This window comes from Protopterus annectens, chromosome 5.part0 (genome assembly GCF_019279795.1).
Source record: "Protopterus annectens isolate FY-2018-M chromosome 5.part0, PAN1.0, whole genome shotgun sequence".
Lineage (NCBI taxonomy): Eukaryota > Metazoa > Chordata > Ceratodontiformes > Protopteridae > Protopterus > Protopterus annectens.
The window spans coordinates 205445049-205456941 of record NC_056735.1 but is presented as its reverse complement, the minus strand read 5'-3'; the positions used below and the strand labels follow the sequence as shown (position 1 = coordinate 205456941).

General features: G+C 39.7%; 1 protein-coding gene across 1 annotated transcript in view; it reads left to right on the top strand.

Annotated features, from left to right (window-relative positions):
• The window catches only part of LOC122802144 (glutamate carboxypeptidase 2-like), a 1578923-nt gene that overhangs the window by 1396501 nt on the left and 170529 nt on the right, over window positions 1–11893 (top strand). The window contains exon 16 of the mRNA XM_044071823.1: window positions 11603–11693. Coding sequence (XP_043927758.1) covers window positions 11603–11693 — 91 coding nt within the window. The remainder of the gene's footprint in view (window positions 1–11602; window positions 11694–11893) is intronic.

Here is an 11893-nt window from a genome sequence, read left to right as displayed (position 1 = left end):
CCGTTTGCAAAAGTAAAAAAGAGGCAATACCTTCAGTTAAAACCTATCTAAGGCAGCATCCAAGAATCAAATTAAACTTAATGAAATGTCTTGTTTTCCCTCACTTCTGCATCAGTGTGTTCTGTACTGTATTGTTAAATCTGCTGGAGGGACACCCCCACCAACAGGCCTTATACTGCTGAAGGTGAAGCTAAGTTAACACTTTAGCATATTTTACTCTTAACAGTGTAATATTTCCTTGAAAAAGCAATAAAGCCCATAACATTAAAATTAAATGCTGTGCTCACATCAAGTATTTAGAGTTCAGACCTTGTCTTTGTATCCATAAACATTCTACCTCTTTGATTGTTTTTGGTGGTAAACCATCGGTGGGAGGCAGTAACTGCATTCCACTGAAGTACCTGATCGGCCCTCCCCTCATCTTAGTTGTTCTTCAGCTACTATAACCTCATTTCAAGTAAAAGACACTGCAGTAGTACCTGTTGCAGTTAACTTAGGTGTATGTTAACAGTAATCTAGCAGCTTGTGTTACTGTCTTTAAATTAAATTTATCAGGACTTGCCCTACCTCCTGTCTCACAACAGTTTTAGAAATTGTTTTCCTGATACTTACTCCACTGTGGGCAAACCCACTCTGTTCAGCACTCTGTATACTTGGGGCTTCACTCTGCTCCCTTACCCTACCTTAAATTCTCACCCACCCCCACTACAGCTAAACTTATACCTCACTTATTCTGACTACTCTACCCGTCCACCTATCTTGCGCCTGACTGCACTATCCAATTAGACTGTTCTCATTATACCATCCCCAGCCACTTCTGTTCTAAACTCCTTCACAAATCCAGTCTGCTCCCTCCCCATCAAAACCTACCTATTCTCTACACTATTACCTCACCATAACCATGCTGAACTCTCCTGTACCACTGTATTTATCCCCTCCTCTCATTCCTAACATCCCCACCAGTAATAATAATAAATTAGCACACCTCCACCATTACTTAATCCTCACCAAAAAAATCTTCCCTCTAGCTGCTCAAAAATTTCTTTAAGCGTATTTCCCATAACTACATTCTGCTGTTGTAACCCCAGAATACTAAAAGTTGTCAGTCCCAATGTCAAGGTAATACCTCTATCCATCTTTGCTAAAAATGCCATAATAAACCATCTTTATCTACCATACATCATCCCCAACCCAGCTCCCAACCAAGCCCCAAACCAAAGAATGTACCTCAAAAGTTTAAAAATAATCACTCTAAACCATAGATGCATATGTAACAAAATCACAGATTGTCATGCCTGGATGACTCCACACAACCCAAACATCCTAGCCACAATAATGACATGGCTAAAGCTTGAAGTAAAAGATGCTGAAATACTACCCCTTGGTTATAATATTATTAGGGTCAACAGAACACATAAAAAAAGCTGGTGGAATAGCTATAACATTCCCAAATATGCTCACATTAGCTCCCTGTAAAGACACAATCCAACATTTTGGAAAAGCAAAAATCCTAGTCACATTCTCAAAACTTAATAGAGCCGAGACTATATGCATTACTGTGCTATAGTTCCCCCAAAATAGAACATTCTATAATTGAAAGCATAGTATCCTGGCTAGCAGATACAGTCACAAATGAAATTATCCTCCTGGGTGATGTAAACATTGACTGGCAGTCTTTATCTGCACATTCAGAAATCAACAACCTGGATTCACTCAGTTTATTAATTCACTAGCAAGATGTGGCAAAACAGCTCGCAACAATCTCTCCTGGACTGGATTTTGGTTAACAGCCCATCTAATTTTACCTCCTCATGTACTCTCCCTGACACACTAAGCGACCATCTGCCAGCTTATACCCACATGAGTGTTACACAAAGGAACATAAGCTCAAAACTACCCATAATCCCTCTAATTTCTCCAAAGAGTATTTCACCGAAGCTCTGAAAGCAGTTAACTGGTCCATCCTAAAAAGACTCCTTTTAAATGATACAGTTGAATACTTCAATCCAGCATCTCTACATATTCTTAACACCTTAGCTCCACAGCATACAAAAATAATTAAAACAGCCATACCCCATGGCTCACCAGCCAATGCAAACTCCTTATGAAAGACAGAGACAAAGCATGGATTAACTGGTAAAAGAATAAAAATTACAAAAATTGGCAACTATTTAGACCACTACAAAACCAAGTCAGGAAGCAAGTTAATAAAGAGAAAATGTTTTATTAAACTCACCGACAAGATAGTAATAAAAACAACCCTAAAAAATTCTGGTCCTGCATATCCTCTCTCATCAACCCAGGTACAAAAAAGCATCCCAGCCCATACACAGACATTCCCTGTGTTAAAACAGTGACCTGTGTCAACACATGGAATACATAGCCAACTTAACCTCAGACTCACCTAACACACCCCCTTCCACGCAGTTAACTTCCCCTACCTATGTCCTTCACAAAACACACACAATTTCAACCCCTCTGATACACATGGAAACAACTCCACCCACTTTACCTTTCAACCAGTTTTTATAACTCTCATAAAAAAGCTTTTACACAAACTAAAACCATGTTCCTCCTCAGCGGACAACCTTTGCCCAGAATCCCTAAATTTAGCTGCAGATGCAATAACAGCATTCTTAATAATAGAGCAATAACAGAATCCTATGTCCCTAACTTAATGGAAAATGGCACATATTATCCCCTTACATGTTTGTTTGTTTGTTTGTCTTTCAGCTTTTCCCGGTTAGGGGTCGCCACAGCGGAACTCCGGTCTACCAATGATTGACAGTAGATTTTTCACAAACGCAGAGGTGTCAGCTCGACGTTCAACCTTCAACGAAAGCACACCCATTTACGCATGTCTTTCGAACGCCCACCCAACCGCGGGGAGGACATGCAGACTCCACACAGAAGGCACTCCCCGCACTGCAGCCAAGAATCGAACGGGAGAACTTCTTGCTGTGAGGTGACAACGCTACCGCTGCACCACCGCAGATGTCATATTATCCCCTTACATAAAGGAGGTAATTCCAGTGATATTACACATTTACATCCTGTAACCATCCTCTCCCTCCTTGCTAAAATCCTTGAAAGGTGTATACATCAACAAATTTTCCACTATCTCTTACAAAATAAGCTAATCACCAGTATTCAGTATGGATTTTGGCCAGACCATAGCACCGCTACTGCATTTCTATCATTGATAGACATTGTCAACAAAGCTCACAACTTGAATAAACTTGTATCTTAAGTATTTCTAGCTCTATCAAAAGCCTTTGGCATTGTGTCTCACACTAACCTTCTCACTCAACTTCTCACTCAACTTTCCACCCTGGGTCTATCATCTCCATCTATTCAGTGGTTCTCTAGCTACCTTGCCAACAGGAAACAAGCTGTAAAATGGCAAGGATCTATCTCTACATAACCTTCCCACTTCCACAGGAGTCCCACAAGGATCCATCCTTAGCCCTCTACTATTCAACATTTTTATCAATAACCTACATTCATCTTCTTGTGAAGGCACCTTGATACAGCATGCAGATGACTCTACCAACATCTGCTCTTCAAACACCTTAACTCACCTCCAACAAATCACTCAACAAACTCTTATCTCCATTGAAACTTGCCTTACAAGAGTACAACTCTTACTCAACCCCCAAAAAACAAACTCCTCCTCTTCACCCCAAAAACTCACAACCCCTAAAAATGCATTTTTCAAAATATTTTCAGCAGATGGCACTGAAATTAAATTAGTCCACCATACCAAACTGTTAGCAGTCATAATAGATGATGATCTGAAATTTGACCTCCATATCCAAAGCCATGTCAAGAAACCCCATCAAAAACTAGACATGCTGTACAGAAACAAACATTTTCTGAACACAGCTACAAAAATTAATATATCCAAAAACCTACCTTCTGCTTTATGGAGCACCAGTTCTAACCAGTATACACTCCTTCATAAAAACAAAACAAACTTGAAACTGCTACAACAAAATTGTCAAGTTTGATACTAATTCATTCTCCTTTATCCATATTGTAAAGCTCTGCATACCCTTAAATGGCTGGAACTCCCCCTCCAACTGTCCTACATTCATCTTATAACACTGCATAAAATCATACACAAACCATTAGCTTGTCCAGATCTTACCCCTTTAATCAACATATATTTACCTAAAAAACTATCAGATCAGAAGACAAACAACGTCTCACTATAAACCAAATAAACCCCCTGGACAAAGCCTGTAGTCGTACTCAATAGGAAAAAAAAATTGGAACTCATTACGTCTAACCACCAGAAATATTTCTAACCTACCCACCTTTAAATGCCCCCTAAAAGAATAATTTACAAAGTCATGGACCTGCTCCTGTACCAATCCAGGCTGAACTTACTCATTATATTTCACTTCCTCCTTTTACCCTAAGTCACATCTCACAACCCTCTCTAGCCTCCTACTCCACTGCTTTCTTTTGTTTTTCCCACAACTGCCTTACCATATGCACATCATCTCTGCAGACCTTTATTCTACCTCTTTCTGTTTCATCCCTACTCACCTAAGCTACCTGAAGACACCGTAACCTGCACTTTTCTTATAATCTCCTTTTCTCTCCATCCTTCTTCCTTCTATAGCTGTAATATGAACACCATCTCTCATACTGAGGCATCACTTAATTTCCCCTCTGTGTCTATAATCATGTAATCTCTAACATCTCTTTTAAATATCTTAATAGAATTGTCTCAGGTCTCATTTATCACATACTAATCTATATAACAAATAATATGACTAATGATTATTTTCTGACATATTTCTCCAACCCACGTTATTGTTTTTCATTGCACTCCACTATGAAACCTATGTTCTATGTTTTTCTGATTACATCATTTTTTTCACCCTATGTCTTGTAGTGTAACATGATAGTTTCTGATATAAAAATCTGTAATTGAGGTTTTGAAAGATTGTAATTGTGGAGCTTTTCTCCCTGGGCCGCCACTGAAAATGGGCGCTTTCTGGCTCAGTTGGATGTTCCTGGTAAATAAATTTCAAATAAATAGATAAGTCAAAACTCTTCTTCGCTACAAGATAATTTATCAGGCAACACTGCAAGAAGAGTGTAATATTTTTTTGCATTCTTCCCTGGTTCTCTAGCTATCTATCAAACAGAAATCAAGCTGTTAAATGGAAAAAGCAACTTCCTCTTACCTAACTACCCCTACTGGAGTTCCACAAGGCTCCATACTGGGTCCTCTACTCTTCAATATCTTTATAAATGACTTCTACAAATCTATCCCCCTCTCGAGCATCATCCAATATGCTGATGATTCTACTATCATCTGCTCTGCCTCTTCTATCCCCACACTACAAAAACTTACTCAAGATGCCTTCTCTTTGACAGAGAAATGGATGCTAAACAATCATCTAGCTCTCAATGCCACTAAGACCAAATTAATGTTATTTACTCCCTCTAAACTCACTCCCTAACATTAACTCATTCTTAGTTACTAGTCAAAATAACTTACCTCTCGAAATAGTGTCAGACACCAAACTACTCGGGGTCCAGATCGACAACAATCTAAAATTTAATTCCCACCTACAAAAAAACATCAAAAAAACACATCAAAAACTTGGCATGCTGTATAGACAAAATGCCTATCTTACATCCACCACTAAAACCACTCTAGCTACTTCCTTTCTTATCCCTCCCTTCTCTATGGTGCCCTCTACTTACAAATCTTCAGTCCTCATTAAAAACAGCTCTCCTCATGCTATAACAAAATTGCTAAATTAGCCACCTCTCATAGGTCTTCCACTCACCACTGTATCTCCTCCATAAACTAAAATGGCTAGAACTTCCCAACTATCTCACTTACACTCAACTAACTCTAGCCCACAAACTGATTCTAAACCCCTCCAACTGTCCCTCCCTTTCTTCTGCCCTTAAAATGCACCTACCAAACAGAGTTCTAAGGTCTAATAATCAAAATCTACTAGAAGTTCACAAACCCACTCATCCCCCAGGCAAAAACCTTCTTTCCTTCAGCCTCGCTCGCCTCTGGAACTCTCTACCACCTAACATCCGCATTACCACTAACCACTCTACCTTCAAGAAATCTCTTTTCTCACACCTAGCATCTCTATGGGAGTGCTCATGCACCCACCCCTCATAACCTACTCTACTGTATAACCAACTCTACTATATGCCCTTTCATATCATAACCTACTGTTTTCATCTTCTATGTTTGCTCATTAATCTGCTTTTATGTTTGTGTTTGTTGCTTCTATAGCATGTACCAATGCTGTTATTATCAATTTTTAACGAACATTTATATTTTGCTTATGTTCTTTTACTATGATGTATCTAGAAACTATTGTCAATGTTAATGTAGATTTATTTCTGTTTTGGAGCTTTTCTCCCCAGGACTCCATTGAAAACGGGTTCTTCGAGGCCCAATGGACTATCCTGGTAAACCAACTGCAATAAAATAAAATAAAAATAAATAAAATAAAATAATTTATTCCAGTACAGTGGAATGTATGCTGTATTTTTCCTTTATTGTCTACTATAAAAAGTCAGTTACTTAAAATAAATCTGGTGAGGTGTCATGGTCAGGCTTACACAGAAGACAAATGAAGTCTGAGAAAATAAAACCCTGCAGTATAGGAAGTAGCTCATTTACATCTCAACGCCTTACTAATCTGCACCAAGAGCCAGATGAACTGTGTTAGCCCAACACAGTGCATATCACACCTGTGTGGCTGCAAAAATGAGCTAAATTAAAAAAATATATTCATAGCTAAAATATTAGCATTTGACTTGTAGACTTCATGCTGTCCAGTCTATTCACAGCCAAACAATAAACATGCTGCCAAGAAAACAAGACAACTAAGAACTACACCCAAAGAACATGGCTCATATGAGGATGCTCCTGATTACTACAATCAACTCTTTTATTTACATAATAACTACTCTGGGAAGCAGGAGCCAAGTATTTACAAACACACACAGATGTGGTCATCATTTACAGTCCCTTGTATTACCTTGTACACTTCATATATTTGCTTTTGATCAAGTGAATTAACAAATACATAAATAATGACCTAGAAGTGTATTTCAGCTCACTGCTGTGAGAACCGTACATTGCAACCCACTGCACCCCATTCCATCCCAGTGTCTTAGCTCAAGAGTCAGATACAGATATCTAAAATCAGGAACAGATTTTAAATATTGCTTTTATATACTTGTAAGTCACTAGTATTACAGAATTTACATTAGCAAGCATTTCTCATGTTTGCCATTATTTAGTGACTACAGTTCATAACACTTTACCAGAAACTCACAAATTTTATAAGGAACATACCACAAATATGAGAACAAAATCAGATACTGTGTAAACTATGCCCTCACGCGCGCACATACACACACACACCAATTACAGATACTTGTATGACTGCACACCTCAAATACTAGCCTGAGATCAAGTGAATGAATACATTCATAGATAATTACCCAGAAATGTATCTCAGCGTGATGCTCTCAGAACCATACAATGCTACACATTACAATGTGACTCTACCCTCTCAACTTCTTAGTTCAAGAATCAGTGATAAAGACCTAAATTTAAGGAACAGATTTTAAATATTTTTCTTTTTGCTTTGTATTAACATGAAGTCCAAAACTCATATGCCCGTCATTATTTAGTGACTGCAATCTACAACAGTTTGGCAGAAAGCCACACATTTTACAAGGAACAGACAAAAACACCTAATCAACATTTTTGCTCAAGAAATCTGAGCAAAGACAAAAGTAATAGTGGAACAAAGGCCAATAATGTACAAATGTTAAATATGATTTTATCTATTTAACTGGGTAAACCCACTGGACAAAGTATCCCTTTTCAGATGTACCTGAGAGAACTGTCTAGTTATGGGACTTGCTCAAAGTCACGTAGTATGGAAACAGAGGTGGAAGGATTCAAATTCTATGCGCTGTAGTGGGCTAAACCTTGCCACAACAATAAATAGAACATGCTGGAGGGATAGATTCCTGTCACAGAGACTCCCCATGCTTTGGAACAAAATTCCTAACTACATTAGGCAGAGCCCCTCACTAACACTCTTCAAGAGAAGCCTTGACGAGTGGATGGGTAACAGAAAATACACCACTGGGATCACTTCATTGACTGCTTGACAGAGGCTCAGTTGATTAATCAATGGGGTGGCGAAAGCCGACACACTCTAGCTAGGCTTATAAATGCCCTCTGCAGATAGCCTAGTACCTACCTATGAACCTATACTTTTGACTGCAGTAAGCAATCCATGAACTCCTTAGGGCGCTAAGCATCTCTAATTTGAGTAGAAAGTTAACAGAACATCAGGTGTTGCATTGACCAACATTTTCTAAATTATAAGAGTTATGAAACCTAGTGACTGGCACTATTGAGTGACTATAATTCTAAGTGATTTACCAGAAAAATGGAAGTTAATGAGGGACAGAGCATAAATGCATTTTATTTATTTATTAGTATGCGTTTGCTGGTGTAGTCCATCTGTGCACAAGGCCAGGCCATTTTTCAGTTGAGGCCTGGAGAGAAAAGTTCCCCACAAAATACATACATTAAGTTTTCAAAAGGTTACAGTAAGAGACAGGAGTACAAGTGCAATAAAAACACTACTAACAGTTCTAAGTTAATATCAATAGACAAAAAAATACATTCAGTAGAAATGAGTAGGTTGTCTTGCTTATTAAACCAAAAGAGAAAAGAAATAAGATAGTCGCACATTAACAGTAAGTAAGTAGAGCTATTACAGTGCAGAAATGCCTTATTTGCATTCATAGGATCATAGGAGGTTACTAGGCTATTGGCCCTAAGGCCCTTATAAGCCTAGCCAAGAGTTTAGCCCATGTTTAGACAAATCAGCACCCGATGCCCCTGTCCAACAGACACACGAGTGGAATCCCAGGGGTATATTTTCTGTTTCCCATCCAGTTATCCAGGTTGCGCTTAAAAAGGGGTAAAGAGGTACTCTGCTTGATGTGGAGAGGGAGTCTATTCCATAGATAGGGGAGCCTCTGGGACACAAATCCGTCCCGCCAACAAGTCTTGTTGATGTGACAGACCAGGTTGAGGCCACACGTGTGGGTTACTCGAGTGGATCTTGACTTGCAGATATGCAGCAGTCCTATCAAGGTGGGGTCCATGACTACCTTGTATACCAGACAGAGGGTCACCTCTGAGGAGTCTGTATGAACCTGAGTAGAGTGATAGGGCTTTTAGCCTGTCTGTGTATGGTAGATATTTGAGGCCCTGGATTCTCCTGGTGAGGAACCTCTGTGGTCTCTCCAGCTGCTGCATGTGCTTTGCAAGGTACATGCTGAAAGAAGTATTGTGCTCAATAATGGGCCTTATAAGGGAAGAATACAGGGATGTTATGACCTCCTTGTTCCTGGATGAGATACCCTTACTTATGAGGTGGGCCATGTAGAAGGCTTTTTCCATACAAGAGAAGCAACATGGTGATCAAAAGTCAGGTTGCTATCAACCTGGGTTCCCAAATCCCTCATGACTGATTGTGTGTTTAGGATATTGTTATTAATGTGATAATCTGTGGGGACGTCACTCTTCTCCAAAAGAGATGATGATGCATTTTTGGTACTCAGCGTGAGGCCATGTTTCTGGCCCCAGTCATTTGTCTGAGTGAGACCCACTTGGAGGATATCCACATCACTAGGGAAATTGATGACAGCACCCAGCTTGTAGTCATCTGCAAAGTTGGTCAGCCATAGCCCACTGGTTGTGGCCTGCACCTCAGAAAAGTATATCCCAAGTAACAGAGGCCCCAAGACCGAACCCTGGGGTACGCCAGTTGTTACGGGTCTACTGCTTGAGGTGACTTCCCCTATTTTGACTAGGTGGGTTCTATCAGTGAGCCAGTTTGCTACCCATCTGGCAACATATGGATTGATGCTTAGTTGAGAGAGTTTATATATTATGGCCGAGTGGGGAATAGTGTCAAAGACTTTGGTTAGGTCAAGGTAGGCAGTGTGCACCGTCTTCCCCTCATCCATGACTTTGGTGACTATCTCACAGAAGTTGGACACATTTAGCAGACATGACCTCTCCTTGACAAAACCAAACTGTGTGGGATTGACTGTTTTAGGTTGCCAATGTCTTTGTTAATGAGGTCCATGATAATCCATTCTATGGCCTTGCAGATCAGGCTAGTTAGGCTGATGGGTCTATAATTTCCCAGATTGGTGGATGCTCCACCTTTGTGTAAAGGGATGACAGTGGCTGTCCTCCACTTAGCTGGTATGAAGCCAGTACTCAGGCTTTGTTTGAATAGGGTGCCTAATAGTGCTGCAAGTTCCTGTCTGAGTTCACGTACAATGCAGTCTGGGATGTTATCAGGTCCCATAGAGGCTGTATTTTTTTGCCTTTGAGAGAGCAGTGATGACCTGTTCCCTATATATAAGGGGGTGGGGGCAGGTACTGGGGATGTCCTGATTTACTGATGGGGGGACAGAGGGGTAAAGTTTTCACTGAATCTGTCAGCCAGCAAGTTTGCTATATCTGTGGCATTTGTATATGTGGTACCCTTGACCACCAGTTCTAAACAGATCTGGGTGCTTCCTTTGAGGTTGCAGACATATGTGAAGAAGGCCTTATGATTGCCTCTAGTAGATGTGGCCAATCTGGACTTGCTTTGGAGGCTTTCTCTACTGCTCTTATTTGCTTGTTCAGGCTAAGGAGACATTGCTTCCAATTGGGCACCTGCTCCTTCATGGTCTTGGACAGCAAATATTTCCTTTTGTTATAGAGGTTATTTATTGCAGATGTCCACCAGACAGGTGTACTCTTCCTTGCAGTGGATGATTTAGTCCTGTCGGGTATTCCTGATTCTTTGTACATGTTATGTTTGAGGTAAAGGTCTTCAGTTTTCAGCAAGACAAAATAGATTAAGATGTGCAATCAATAAATAGCAAATATGTTGAGTTACTACAGTACAGAGTGCACTATTAACACTCTCACTTCTAGGTTTAACATTATGTACTTTGCTTCTAGATGAGTGATATGTCTGCTATAGGTGGGATGAGAGAGATGCTAGGATTAGTTTGTAAGGTAGAGACAGATGGTTAAGTCCAATTTGTTCAGTTGTAAGACAAGAGTAGATTGTAAAGTATAGTTGGCTATGCAAGAATAGTGAAATAAATGATATAAGAACATGGTGAAGTAAGTTGAAAGACGTATGTGAGAGGGAAGGTTGAAGAAGGGGGTATGTGAAAAGTATGGAAAGGGAAGGGTGGCTAGAGACGGCATGTAGTCAAAGGGTAGGTAGCTGGAAGTTAGACAAAAGATGTCTTGCCTATTAAACGAAAAGAGAAAATGACTAAGATATGTCCCACATAAACAGTAACCTTTGCAACAGGCTTTTTTTTCAGCACTGCATCAGTCTGATTATCAGAAACTCACTTTTGCAATGTTATTTAATGACTAAACTGTATTCTACTGAAGTGCATTAGTACAGAACTGTATTTCATTTCTCCTCCCTTTGGATGCCTGTTTTGTATATGCATAATGACATTTTCTATTTTTCTTTTCTAGGATAAATAAACTAGGGTCTGGCAGTGATTTTGAAGCATATTTCCAGCGTCTTGGTCTTGCCTCGGGGAGGACACGTTATACGAAAAACAGTGTAAGACAATCTTTCTGGTGTCATGTGCTGTTTCATGATATTTGATAGGAGCCGTAATTTCTCACTAAGTAAGGGTTGTTTGGGTAGGTTTTGGCAGCTGGAAACATGTAGTGTAAGCTAAGTGCTCCAAACATATTATCTTCTGGAGAAAAAGAGTGATGACTTATCAGGCAACACTGCAAGGAAAGTGTAATAGTTTC